This window comes from Tachyglossus aculeatus, chromosome 19 (assembly GCF_015852505.1).
Source record: "Tachyglossus aculeatus isolate mTacAcu1 chromosome 19, mTacAcu1.pri, whole genome shotgun sequence".
Lineage (NCBI taxonomy): Eukaryota > Metazoa > Chordata > Mammalia > Monotremata > Tachyglossidae > Tachyglossus > Tachyglossus aculeatus.
This window is the reverse complement of record NC_052084.1, coordinates 32699849-32714846: the sequence shown is the minus strand read 5'-3', so window position 1 is coordinate 32714846 and position 14998 is coordinate 32699849. Positions and strand designations below refer to the sequence as shown.

Below are 14998 nucleotides of genomic sequence, written 5' to 3'. Positions count from 1 at the left end.
CCTGGGGGTCAGAGGACCCGGGTTCGAATCCCAGATCTGCCACTTGCCTGCTGTGAGGCCCGGGGTAAGTCACTTAACTTTTCTGTGCCTCAGTTACTCATCTGTAAAATGGGGTTCAACACTGTGAGCCCTAGGTTGCACATGGACTGGGTCTATCCTGATTAGCTTGTATCTACCCCAGTACTTTGTACAGTGCTTGGCATATAGGAAGGGCTTAACAAATACCACAATTATCATTATTATTATTAGTCACCTACATAGGGACACATACCGACACATACCATGAAATGTGACTGGAAAAGAACAAGACCCTGGGGCTTAACATAGTGTGATGCATAGAGTAAGCATTCAATAAATATCATGGATTGATTGATTGATTGATTGAGGCATATAGGTAGGAGGGATTTTTCAGCAGGCAGAGCATTATTTATTGAAGGTCTCTTGTGTGCAGAAAATTGCGCTAAGCACTTGGGATGGTACAAGTGGCTCAGTGGAAGGAGCCCGGGCTTTGGAGTCAGAGGTCAGGGGTTCAAATCCCGGCTCCACCAATTGTCAGCTGTGTGACTTTGGGCAAGTCACTTCACTTCTCTGTGCCTCAATGACCTCATCTGTAAAATGAAGATTAAGACTGTGAGCCCCCCGTGGGACAAACTGATCACCTTGTAACCTCCCCAGCGCTTAGAACAGTGCTTTGCACATAGTAAGCGCTTAATAAATGGCATCATTATTGTTATTATTGTGACCCTGCCTTGGAAGAGTTTACAATCTAAGGGGTGGGACAAGACAATCCTAATTGACAAAAATATAATAGGTAAAAGAGAGCACGGGTCAAGACAAATGAAAAAAAAAAATGAATAAACTGCTAACAAATAAATACACACGAGTGCTAAGGTAGCTGATGCGGGGGGGCATCCCAGGAAGATGGGTGTTAGGTTTTTGAAGGAAAATATTCTTACTGGCTCTGAAACAGTCTAACCCCCATGGGGCTCACAGTCTCAATCTCATTTTACAGATGAGGTAACTGAGGCTCAGAGAAGTGAAGTGACTTGCCCAAGGCCACACAGCAGACAGGTGGCAGAGCTGGGATTAGAAACCCATGATCTTCTGACTCTCCAACCCGTGCTCTATCCACTACATCATGCTGCTTCCCAATGTCTTTATTTTCAGCTGATCTGCCTTCTATCTGGTTCTGATGCATCACTGGATATATTTGATTTTAAGCACCCAGGCTCTCCCTCCTCCTTCAGCTTTAGCAAATACCACAATTATTATTATTAAACAGACCCCAGAATCTCTTGGGCTTCCCCTTATCTCTGGGGATTCGAGTGGGAAGAGGAAATCTGAAGCAGAGCATGAGAAAGAATAAACAATTAGGCTGGGCCTATGCTTGCCATGAAAATAAGCCTTGAGCATCAGGCCTAATGGTGGTGATGGCATTTGTTAAGCGCTTGCTATGTGCAAAGCACTGTTCAAAGCGCTGGGGAGGATACAAGGTGATCAGGTTGTCCCACGTGGGGCTAACAGTCTTAATCCCCATTTTACAGATGAGGTAACTGAGGCACAGTGAAGTGACTTGCCCAAAGTCACACAGCTGACAATTGGCAGAGCTGGGATTTGAACCCATGACCTCTGACTCCCAAGCCCGGGCTCTTTCCACTGAGCTACGCTGCTTCTCTGCCTCAGAGACATTGGTTGACCTCTGTGGAAATCAGTCAGGGAGTCTCAAATAAACTTAATAGGCTCTGCCTCTCTTTCCTGTCCCCTTGGACTCTGGATTTCATGGGATTATATGCCTGTGGAGTACTTCTCAGTATTTGCCAAAGTCATGGAAAGAGGTGGAAGAGGAAGGAGGGAGGGAGGAAATTTCAGTACCGTTTTTAACCATCAAAATCTTGACGGGAATTAATGCTAGAACAACTTTCACTCCCCCCTGTAGAGGCCTAAGTAACCTTATCTGTGCTTTCCGAACAGCCCAACATTAAAAAGGAGTCCTGACATCACCAAATCGCCAATGACAAAATCAGAACAACTTCTGAGAATAGATGACCATGACTTCAGCATGAGGCCAGGCTTTGGAGGTAGGAAAGGCATGAAAGTTATTGCCTGGGTTGAGGGGAAGATCTTACTCAAGATCAACATGATGATGACGATAAGGGCTCCCCTTTACTCTGAATCACATCTACCAACTCTATTAATAATAATAATAATAATAATAATAATAATAATAATAATAATGGCATTTGTTAAGTGCTTACTATGTGCCAAGCACTGTTCTAAGCGCTTGGGGGATACAAGGTAATCAGGTTGTCCCACAGGGAGCTCACAGTCTTAATCCCCATTTTACAGATGAGGTAACTGAGGCATAGAGAAGTTAAGTGACTTGCCCAAAGTCACACAGATGACAAGTGGCAGAGCTGGGATTAGAACCCAAGCCCGGGCTCTTTCCACTGAGCCTCGCTGCTTCTCCAATCGCCTAGTACAGAGCTCTACACACGAGTGCTCAATAAATACCATTGATCGATTGATGTTCTGTGACGCTGACCTTGGTTTGAAACATTGCACCATGAAGCTGGAGTCACTTGCCTGAACTCTCCAGGTTGCCTCTCAGGAGGCTTTTGACTAACCTGTTCAGGTGTGACTGGCTTCATAGACACAGGGTGTTTGTGAAAAATGGCTCTGCCGGTGCCACTCCAGTGGGTTGGCCCACTTACTCTGGCTTTAAAATGGCAACTTTAAAACCAAAACAAAGGACTATCTGGTCTTGTCATAATCTGTTTTAAATATATATATATATATATATATATATATATATATATATATATGTATGTGCATATATTCTACATTATCTAGGCCCTGCCATCCCCGTTGGAGTAGATGTGCAAGTTGAGAGCCTGGACAGCATTTCAGAGGTGGATATGGTAAGTGTTGTCCTAGTTGCTCAGGTTTTAACACAAAGCAGCTGGTGTGCTTTATTGCTCTGAAGCAAGAAGCTGCTGAGTGTTATATCTGAGCCCCCAGTCCAGTGATCCTGGAGCTCTGAGAGCAAATTAGCCCCCTCCCTGAGGTCAACAGCTTCCCTTAGCCTGATTCCCTCCCGGGGCATCCATGTTAACTGTCCCCTTCCTCCCTCCTACCTACCATGGCCACTGAGGGACCTCACAGGTTCAGCACCCTGAGGGCGCGTGAAAATATAGGAGTTACACTGACATCAAACACAACTTCCTGTAGAATCAATCAATCAATCAATCGTATTTATTGAGCGCTTACTGTGTGCAGAGCACTGTACTAAGCGCTTGGGAAGTACAAGTTGGCAACATATAGAGATGGTCCGAGCCTCCACCAAGTCTGCCCAAACCTAGGCTGTTTTTCTGGGGGAGGAGGGGACTGTCCACACCTCACAAGACTTGCTCTGGAGCCTTTACATTCCCCTCTTCCAAGTCTCTAAAACTGCCTTTTCCCTTTGCCAACAAATAGCTCTAAACGGGTTTTCGACCATTTCTTGGAAATTGCTCCTGGAAGTGAGATGAGGATTCAAGGAGGCATAAGGGATGAGAGCATGGGAACTGTGGGGATGGAAATTTAAAAGAAGCAGCGTGGCTCAGTGGAAAGAGCCCAGGCTTTGGAGTCAGAGGTCATGGGTTCAAATCCCGGCTCCGCCAGCTGTCAGCTTTGTGACTTTGGGCAAGTCACTTAACTGCTCTGTGCCTCAGTGACCTCATCTGGAAAATGGGGATTAAAACTGTGGACCCTAAGCGCTTAGTACAGTGCTCTGCACACAATAAGCGCTCAATAAATATGATTGATTGATTTGGAGTCAGAAGTCATGGGTTCAAATCCCAGCTCCGCCATTTGTCAGCTGTGTGACTTTGGGCAAGTCACTTAACTTCTCTGTGCCTCAGTTACCTCATCTGTAAAATGGGGATTAAGACTGTGAGCCCCCCCGTGGGACAGCCTGATCACTTTGTAATGTCTCCAGTGCTTAGAACAGTGCTTTGTACATAGTAAGCGCTTAATGAATGCCATTATTATTATTAAAAGAGTCCTGAAGATGGGGTGGGGTTGGAGATGGGGTGCCTCCATGTTCAATATTTGTGTGTGTGTGTGTAGGGGGCAGACTGGACAACAGGATGGGACACCACACACAACACACCCAAATGGCTTCATACACAGGTGACATTTGTCACTCTGTCCCACAGACCCACCCTTCGCTTCATCCCAACTACCTCTGAACCCTCCGAGGGCCCTGGGAGGAAGAGAGAAAGGAGAAGCGAAACGTGCTTCTCATCCATTCCCCAGTGTCGGGCGTTCTGCGCGGCTGAGAGGTTAAGTGGGTGGACTCCCCTCTTCTGGTGCAGGACTTCACCATGACGCTGTATCTGAGGCATTACTGGAAGGACGAGAGGCTGTCCTTCCCGAGCACCAACAACCAGAGCATGACGTTCGACGGCAGGCTGGTCAAGAAGATCTGGGTCCCCGACATGTTCTTCGTGCACTCCAAGCGCTCCTTCATCCACGACACCACCACTGATAATGTCATGCTGCGTGTCCAGCCCGACGGGAAGGTGCTTTACAGTCTCAGGTACCCGACCGGCCGCTTGCCCCACTCCCTGCGCGGCTGCTGGCCGGGCCAGACCCTGGTGCCTTAGTCCCAAGAGGGGGAGGGTCTTCGATTCCCTCTGACAAGCAGTTTAAAAGGAGAAAAAAAGGTAGAAATGACCAGATGGACCTTGAAGCCCAGTGAAGAAAAACCTTCTGCCTGAAAAATGTCCACTCTGTAGGCTGGTCTGAGGATTCTTTCTCCAGGCTGGTTATTTCTTCTTCGGAAGTACAGAAAATCCCACCAGGCCTGTGGGCAAGGGCATAGAGATGAATCATTCTTGATTTTAATAGAACTTAAAAACACATCTGTAGGAGCAGTTATTATAATTCTTCATTGTGCTCTCCCAAGCACCTAGTACAGTGTTCTAAACAAAGTAAGCACTCATTAAACACCACTGAATGATGGAGCAGAGTTCCCTGCCCTTAAGAAATTCACTTCTTTTCTCAAGGCTTTCCAGAGCTAAATTGACCAGTTTTGCCAAAATCTCAATGTTGGAATTTCCATCTTTGCTCATGTACCGAATATTGGTGCATATAATTACAGTTTCCCTTTGGCTGACATTGTTTTTATGGCAGTGTATCCAGATACTTTTTTCTGCCCCTCCACACCCGCTCATTCAGCCCCCGCCACCAAAAAAAGGCAATATTTTAAACCCTGATAAGGAAAGAAATTGTATTTTCCATCCCCGGTTGCAATCCGAACGGTCTGGTATCAGATATCATTTTGGAGAATGCTCTCATGACAATTTCATCTGCAAATGCCTGAAATGGCTCCCACAGGAAAGGCTTTGGGGAGGGCAAGGAGGGGGGATGCAACCTTCTAAATCCTTCTGCCCGGCTCCCTACCAGGGTGCAGTGTTCATTTTCCAGTGACTCACTGTAGGGCCAGATGGGCAGTGAAAGGTGAGGCAGATTTTCAGATTTATGTCCCAGCTCCCAGCCTACGTTCTCCTGGGCATTTAGTCCTGACAGTCAGGAAAACACAGAACAGTGAGAGTCATTCCCGCTTATAGTTTAGTGGACAAGTTTACAGTACAGTATATACCCCTTCTACTGACAAGAAGAAGACCGAAGATATTTTGCAGAATTAAAAATCTTCAATGATGGAATTTTGTTTCTAGGGTCACGGTCACTGCGATGTGCAATATGGATTTCAGCCGCTTTCCCCTGGACACGCAAACATGTTCGCTTGAGTTTGAAAGTTGTAAGTAGAAAAGAAGTGGTGATAACAAGCCAGAGATAACTCAAAATGAGTCTCCAAGGCCCCCTGTGCTTTTCTTAATGGTGGTATTCCCTTTCCAGCAATGGTTCAATAGAGGTCTGCAAAAAAGCCTCCTCCAAAACCACTGATGAGGGTATCAATACCTGATCAAGAGGCTAGGCATAGGGTCCCCACCCCAAACCCCGGGAGAGTGCAGGAATAGAAAGCCCACTCTCCCTAGAAAATTCCCAGGGGATTTTTGTCTACTTGCTCTACTCTTAAAGGATGTCCCTCCTTCATTAACAATAATATGAACAGTAATAATAATGATGGCATTTATTAAGCACTGACTATGTGCAAAACACTGTTCTAAGCACTGGGGAGGTTAAAAAATGATCAGGTTGTCCCATGCGGGGCTCACAGTCTTAATCCCCATTTTACAGATGAGGTAACTGAGGCACAGAGAAGTTAAGTGACTTGCCCAAAGTCACACAGCTGACAATTGACAGAGGTGGGGTTTGAACTCATGACCTCTGACTCCAAAGCGCGTGCTCTTTCCACTGAGCCACGCTATGCCATCTTGATTTTATGTAGCACTTTTACATGACTTGGGCCATTTTTGTCCTCACCTCCCTGTGAAGTGGAGAAAGGCAAGAATTATAGTCTTATCCCCATTTTTCAAATGAGAAAACTGAGGTGGAGGGAGGTTGTGACTTGCTCCAAGTCAAACAGCAGACAAAAGGTAGAGCAGAAACTAGAATGCAGGGCCTCTGTGTTCTAGACCTGCCCTCTTCTCACTACTCCATGCGGCCTCTCTCTCTACTAGGTTTTTGTTTTTTTAATGGGATTTGTTAAGCACTTGCTTTATACCTGTCTTCCATGCTCCTGTCTTGTTAGATGCCTACACGGAAGATGACCTTATGCTCTACTGGAAAAAAGGAAATGATTCTTTAAAGACAGATGAGAGGATCTCACTATCCCAGTTCCTCATACAAGAATTTCACACAACCACAAAACTTGCCTTCTACAGCAGCACAGGCAAGTCTGCTATGGACAGGAGGAATGAAGGAGAGCTTTGGAGAGGGGAGAGGCAGGAGAGAGGGCCGAGTGGGGATGAGGGAAACCGGATTCACGTGCGTGCCCAGGACCAACATTCTGCCCAACCCAGTAGCCAAATCTGAATCTGCAGGAGCCAATATGTCGAAAGTGGGGGAATGCAGTCGATTTGAACATTCCCTCTTGCCACTAAGCTCTGCATTGATTGTGACTGGCAGGTGGGGTCTTTGTGCTGCGTGTATCATGCCCACTTTATATCAGGGGGTGATGTTGGAAACCATAACAAAGCAATCCAAGATGTTATTCATTCATTCAATCAATCGTATTTATTGAGCGCTTACTGTGTGCAGAGCACTGTACTAAGCACTTGGGAAGTACAAGTTGGCAACATATAGAGACGGTCCCAACCCAACTGCGGGCTCACAGTCTAGAAGGGATGCAGTGATGGGACTGGTAACCATGATCACTGTCACTTATCCTTCCCAGGAAAGGGACAGTCAGGGAAGCTCGTTATTTAGCTAGCCCTGTAGATGCTGGGCTTCTGTACAGAACCTCTGGCAAATTTCTCTTCCAAGACTCCCAGGACTCTTGGGATCATTCCCATTTACTGCACACTCTCTGCCTTTAGAGAACAATCATATCTGTGCTTTTCCATCTCCCCCATCCCCAGCTCTGCAGCTTTACAGCTCTTCTGCTTCTTCCACTGCTAACCATCTACGTGCTATGGAACAGCAAATAGGTACTGAGGGGCAGAAAAAAAAACCCAGAGATGGCTTCAAGCGTTCCTCTGGGAAAAGGCTTTGATATTTTAACAAAAAAATAAATTATGGTACTTTTTAAGCGCTTACTGTGTTCCAAACACTGTTCTAAGTGCTGGGGTAGATACAAGTTAATCTGTCTGTCCCATATGGGGCTCGCAGTCTTGATCTCCATTTTACAGCTGAGGTAACTGAGACGCAGAGAAGCTAAGTGGCTTGCCCAAGGTCACACAGCAGACAGGTGGCGAAACTGGGATTAGAACCCAGGTCCTTTTGACTTCCAAGCTTGTGCTCTATCCACTAGGCTATGGTGCTGTGAGAAAGCATGAACTTACTAGAAACCCTGAACTTGTGATTTAAGACTGCTGGAGTCTATCTGGCTGACTATTCTTAGCCCCTTCCTGGAACAGCCTGGGGTTAACGGGAGGATTGAACTGTTAATGGACTTCAGCTCCTTTACTTGCAGGAGAGCCAGGGTTTAATGACTGTTAATAAGCCCCTTTGACTCGTTGAATGAAAAGTGTTCTAGGAAAGGGTTGGAGTTGCTGAGGGAAGGCTCTTTTTTCCTCCCCTGTCCCACAGGGTGGTACAACCGCCTGTACATCAACTTCACTTTGCGTCGCCACATCTTCTTCTTCTTGCTCCAAACCTACTTCCCCGCCACCCTGATGGTCATGCTGAGCTGGGTGTCCTTCTGGATTGATCGCAGAGCGGTACCCGCCAGGGTCCCCCTAGGTAATCATTCAATGGTATTTAATGTGTGCAGGGCACTGTACTAAGCGCTTGAAAGAGTACTGTACAACGGAATTGGTAGACACACTTCCTGCTCATAGGAGCTTACAATGTAGGGGGGAGATGGGCATTAATACAAATAAAAAAATTACGGGTACATTCATAAGTGCTGCGGGGTTGAGGGTGGGGTGAATATCAAGTGCCTGAAGGGTTCAGTCCAGGTGTTTATAGAGTAAGGTATCTTGATTCCTTGGGAGTCATTAACCAATGTGGAAAAACTTCACGTTAAAATGTTTGCGAATAAAACTTAGTGAACTGTTCTATTGCTTCTCTAATAATAATAATAATAATGTTGGTATTTGTTAAGCGCTTACTATGTGCCAAGCACTGTTCTAAGCGCTGGGGGGGATACAAGGTAATCAAGGTTGTCCCACGTGGGGCTCACAGTCTTCATCCCCATTTTACAGATGAGGAAATTGAGGCACAGAGAAGTTAAGTGACTTGCCCAAAGTCACACAGCTGACAAGTAGAGGAGCCGGGATTTGATCTCTGATTCCCAAGCCCGGGCTCTTTCCACTGAGCCACACTGCTTCTCTAAAAAGGTCTACCTGCCTGGGGACTGTCTGAGGATCCAGATTCCACGGGACTGCGGCCTCTAAAAAGTTATGTGGGGCAATATTGCAGATTCTGTAGGCACAATGCAAAAAACCACCCCACAATTCCTCCAAACATCCTGTTGCTTGGAGGCAGAATCTTGGACTGATTGGATTCCTGGGCGAACCAAGAAGTGGCAATAACCATGAATTCATGTTTGAGCCAGTTGAAGTGGAATGACCTGGAGGAAGGGAAAGCGAAACTGTTGAGGATAATTTACGATTATTAAGATTACTGCATCTTCTTCAGTAGTTGGGACTGAAATGGCTCAGGATGGGGACAGTTTGATGAATCTCGGGCATTTGGCTCATCAAGCTTTCCTCCCAGTTCTCCCATTATAACATATTAATCAATCAATCAATCATTCATTGAGCGCTTACTGTGTGCAGACCACTGTACTAAGCGCTTGGGAAGTACAAGTTGGCAACATATAGAGACAGTCCCTACCCAACAGTGGGCTCACAGTCTAAAAGGGGGAGACAGAGAACAAAACCAAACATACTAACAAAATAAAATAAATAGAATAGATATGTACAAGTAACATAAATAAATAGAGTAATAAATATGTACAAACATATATACATATATACAGGTGCTGTGGGGAAGGGAAGGAGGTAAGACGGGGGGATGGAGAAGGGGACGAAGGTGAGAGGAAGGAAGGGGCTCAGTCTGGAGGAGGTGAGCTCTCAGTAGGGCCTTGAAGGGAGAAATATTAATATTTCCGAGGCTTTGATTTAAGTGACTATGCTTTTTCTCACAAGGGAATTTAAACATGCTCACCAAATGTTCAGATGCCATTACAGAAGGGCGAATCACTCGCCGTGAAAGGTGAATTTTTAGAGGTAGAAACACACTAAGACTAGCAGTGACCAATGTCATTCAGGACTCCCACCTGCCCTTGCTCCCCTCTTCGGATTCTGCGGCACCATTCATTGAAGCCCGATGCATCTGTCCCCAGGTATCACGACGGTCCTGACTATGTCGACCATCATCACGGGCGTGAACGCCTCCATGCCCCGCGTGTCCTACGTCAAGGCCGTGGACATCTACCTCTGGGTCAGCTTCGTGTTCGTGTTCCTCTCGGTGCTCGAATACGCAGCGGTGAACTATCTGACCACCGTCCAGGAGCGCAAGGAGAGCAAGCTGAGGGACAGGGTGAGTTTGGGGTGCCTATGAAGCCCTGGGACTGTCATCGGGATGGTTCTGCCCCAGCCTGCTGCTCCATTTATAATAGCAACAACAATAATAATAATAATAAAAAGAAGAAGAATGAAAAGCAGCATGATCTAGTGGAGAGCGCACAGGTCTTAGAGTCAGATGACCTGGGTTCTAATCCCACTTGCTTGCTGCGTGACCTCGGTCAAGTCACTTTTTCGTGCCTTAGCTCCCTCATTCTACCAACTCCTCCTCCTCCAGGAAGCTTTCCTTGATTAACCCCTCACCTATTTTCACCTCCCAACCAGGCTGTCTCCTTCAGCCCTTACAAAATGATTAAGTTTATTTGGATTTACCTTGGCTGTATGTTCTTCTTGCCGCCCCTATGAACATGTAAGGTCTTGCGAGAGCAAGGACTGTATCTCAGAACATTTTTGCTTTTGTCCCCTGAAGCGAAAAAGAACAACAGAAAAGGTGGGGACGGGGGAAGAGGCAAGAGGAAAAATGCAACTTGTTCTGCCTGTCAGACTCGCTCCTTCCCCTGTTCCCAGCTTCCCTGCGCGTGTGGTTTACCTCAGCCCCGGCCCATGATGGTGAACAGCAGTTACAGCGATGGAGAGGTGAACGAACTGGGACATTTTGTTTCTGAAAATGGCGATAAACCAGACAGGATGATGGTGCAGCTGACCCTGGGCCCGGAAAGGAACGCCAGCCGGAGGAAAAGCCAGAGGAGCTACGTAAGCATGCGGATTGACACCCATGCCATTGATAAGTATTCCCGGATAATATTCCCAGCGGCGTATATTTTATTTAACTTAATATACTGGTCCATTTTTTCATAAATGCCCACCCTTCTCCATGCTCACTCAGTACACCCACGCGCCCAAGGAACTCACTCACTCAATTAGTGACGTAAACGAAAGGGGGAAGAGAATCACTTCATTCAGCCCTGTGAGTGAGATTTTTGTAATCGCAACTGCTGGCCAAAATTTTCAACCTTCACTCACTGTCATCGTTATCATGGTAGCGGTACATAATAATAATAATAGCAATGATGATGGCATTTATTAAGCGCTTACTATGTAGCACTGTTCTAAGCGCTGGGGAGTTTACAAGGTGATCAGGTTGTCCCACGTGGGGCTCACAGTCTTAATCCCCATTTTACAGATGAGGGAACTGAGGCCCGGAGAAGTTAAGTGACTTGCCCGAAGTCACACAGCTAAGTGGCGGAGTTGAGATTTGAACTGATGACCTCTGACTCCAAAGCCCGTGCTCTTTCCACTGAGCCATGCTGCTTCCCCAACATCAGAGAGCAGTGGGAACCTGAAAGATGCAGTATACAGGATTCGGAGTTCCAGCTCTATTAAAATTAGTCTCCACAGTTCATTTCTGTGGGCCCCTGAATATTTAACATAAAGCCCGACAGAGGCGTCCATTAGAAGCGGTGGGTGACAGTGGCGGGGCCAGGTTTAAACACTGGGGAAGAGGTTGCCCCCTCCAGAACATAGTTTGCCCCTTCTTCAGCAGGGGTTCTTGCCTCTCCCCAACTCCTGGGGCTCAATTTAGCCCAACAGCAGCCCTGGCAACAATCAACCCTCTGGATAGTAACCGCACTTTAAGGCCGGCAGTTTGACTTTGAGTGTACACCCAGTTTGTTTATTCGTATATGTCCCCCCGAAGACCTAGTACCCTACTTTGCTTAGAGTAGGTATTTGACAGTCATGATTAAAGCCACCCTGGCTAGAGGGGCCATCTGCAGAGGGGATAATTTCACTTGGATCTCTGCTTCGATTGGGACTTTTTTTATATCTGTCTCCCACATTAGAGTATGAGCTCCTTGTGGGCAGGGTGCATATCACTTCCAAATTCTTTTAGCAAATTGCACCAAGTGGGTGCTCAATAAATATTACTACTACTGCTAATTTACAGCCAAATTACCTGGCTCGGTATTCCGGGGCGTAATTTAAGAGAACAAGAATGGCTCTCACATTTCCATCCCCCCGCTTCCACCCGCTCTTTGGGCCCTGAGTCATCTCTCTCTCTCTCCAACGAGGCTCTCGCCTAAACGGGAGGGACTCACTCTGACCTGAGGAGAACAGCAATCCAGAAGCCAGGCGTGACCAAAAGGGTGATCAGACATTAATTGATTAGGTAATTGAGTGATTGGCAGAAGTCATGGATGGATTCAGTGGGACCCTAAACAGAGCCCTGCTCAAATGTTCATATTTAAGGAGACCTCAAGAATAGCTAACAATGGCAGTGGTTCTAATCCAGACTCCGCTAGTTGTTTGCTGCATGACCTTGGGCAAGTCGCGAAACTTCTCTGGGGCCTCGATTTCCTCATCTGTAAAATGGGAATTAAGACTGTGAGCCCCACGTGGGACAACCTGATTACCGTGTATCTACCCCAGTGCCGTGCTTGGCACATGAAGTGCTTAACAAATACCATCATCATTATTATTATTCTCTGGAGCCTCAGTTACCTCATCTGTAAAATGGGGATTAAGACTGTGAACACTATGTGGGACAGGGATTGTGTCCAACCTGATTAGCTTGTATCTACCCCAGCACTTTAGTACAGTGTCTGGCGTATAGTAAGCTCTTACCAAATACCATTAAAAAAGAACATTTCTCTACAGTCTCTTGATTAATCAATGGTATTAACTAGGCATTTACTATGTGCAGAAGATTGGGAAAAGGATACACGTCATCTATCAATGAGGGAACATGCTGATGTTAGGATATAGGGGAATCTGTGGAATTAAATCCCAAGGGATTTCCTTTCTCTTTACACCTACATTCATCAGTTTCTCCCCCTGTAAGTACTAGACCATTTTCTCCTGCTCTCGTGGCAGGTAGATTGGGCAGTGTTTCTTATTTACCATGGAGTTTACCCTGGGACTTGGCCTTAGCCTAAATGTTTTCCAAATATCCTTCCTCAAAGAACTTGTATTTACAAAGAATTGCCACTGTAGGTGGAAGTTTTCAAAAAAGACTTCCTAGTAACTCATAGGATACAGAGGAAAAAAATCCCTTCGATGTATCTGAGAACAATGGTGATACCTGGAATTCTTAAGTATGTTAAATCAGGAAGTGTAATGGCTGCCTCAAACAGTTTAAGCTTAGTATCATTAAATTTAGAGTTTGTTTTAGAAATTACTTCAACACATCAGGCCTGCATACCTTTAACAGCTCCTCATTTTTTATGGTATTTGTTAAGGGCTATGTGACAAGCACTGTTCTATGCACTGGGGCGGATACCAGTTTATCAGGTTGGACACAGTCCCTGACCCACATGGGGCTCACAGTCTGAGAGTATAGGATTTAATCCCCATTGTACAATTGTAGAAACTGAGGCCCAGAGAAGTTAAGCAACTTGTACAAGGTCACACAGAAACTGGCGGAGCCGAGATTAGAACCCAGGTCCACTGAATCTCAGGCCCGTGCCATTTCCATGAGGCTACACTGCTTCTCATTCCCCTATTAGTCTGGGGTTTTTTTTTAGCTTTAGCTTTTCCAATTCTAGTTATGAATTTATCATTCCCATATTTTTAATCTATTATTTTCCATGCTGGTGACTTTGGGGTCCTATTCTTCTAAGAGACCAGGATAATTCAAATAAATAAGCAGCGGTTTACTTCAAAATCGGTAACTTGAGGAAAATGACCTGTCTTTGACTTTGAAGTGTAAATCTTGGGATAAAAGCATGAGCCTCCTGTTCTCCCCTTCCATAAAGATCAAATAGAGTTGTTTATTGGTGGTCTTTAAAAAATACACTTCTAACACTTTGCCCGTACATGTACACCCTGCTACTCCTACATTCCTGTTTAAGCCTGAGTCCTACAAGCTGGAGAAGTGTCAGAGGAGGCCAGAGGAATGTTTCATTTCTGCTGGAGCCAAACCCTGGCTTCTGATCAAGGCATCTGCCGTCACAAAACAGGCCCAGACAGGGGACTGACTAGGTCTGTGGTGAGCGAGGATGGAGCCTGGAGTGACTGATGTTGCTGTGTGAGTGGACTGAGTGTTTAAAGCAACCTGTCAGTCAGTAAATCGTATTTATTGAGCACTTACTGTGTGCACAGCACTGTGCTTAGCACTTGGGAGACTACAATAGAACAGCAGAACATTCCCTGCCCACAACAAGCTTACAGTCTAGAGGGATCATCAGAGCTGATATCAGAGCTATCAGTCCAAGAGGTATCATCGCTCCCACTTTTCATTTTCCACTCCCACACCCACATCCAAATCTCCCCCAAACTGGTCTGTCACTATCCGAGCTTTGTCGGGTGACTGGGCTGCATCCTCTCCCCTCCATCTCACAACCTTGGCATTATCCTCGACTCCCTTCTCTATCTGTCACTAAAACATGTTGGTTCTACTGTAAGCACTCACCATGTGTCACAACCTGTTCTAAGCACTGGACTAGATTCTAATCCCAGCTCCATCACTTTTCTGCTGGGTGATCTTGGGCAAGTCACAACTTCTCTGTGCCTGTTACCTCATCTGTAAATAAGATTTGAAGATCGTGAGCCCCATGTGAGACCCGGACTACGACCTATCTGATTATCCTGTCTCTATCCCAGAGCTTAGTAGAGTGCCCAGCCCATGCTAAGTGCTTAACAAATATCATTTTTTTTTATAAAGTGTTTAACTCCCTTTTCCCTAAAACTTGGTCTGAGGCCAAGCTGATAGCCCAGGCTGTCAACCCTCTTCACCGGACAATAGTAGATGGACAGATCAGACACTGAAAACCAGATGTTATACTACTTTGCTGGAGAGAGGGACTTCATTGTGAGTTGATCTTCTTTCTTCTGCTCTAACCCTTCTAAGGATAAATGCTTTA

At 45.9% G+C, this 14998-nt stretch overlaps 1 protein-coding gene across 1 annotated transcript; it reads left to right on the top strand.

The window, feature by feature from the left end:
* Window positions 1–2044: 2044 nt before the first annotated feature.
* On the top strand, window positions 2045–10997 carry GABRR1 (gamma-aminobutyric acid type A receptor subunit rho1). Its single transcript, XM_038761244.1, has 8 exons — window positions 2045–2078; window positions 2851–2918; window positions 4356–4579; window positions 5721–5803; window positions 6698–6838; window positions 8197–8349; window positions 9959–10155; window positions 10707–10997. The coding sequence occupies exons 1-8, from the start codon at window positions 2060–2062 to the stop codon at window positions 10995–10997; spliced, it is 1176 nt and encodes a 391-aa protein (XP_038617172.1). The 5' UTR covers window positions 2045–2059.
* The last annotated feature ends 4001 nt before the right edge of the window (window positions 10998–14998 follow it).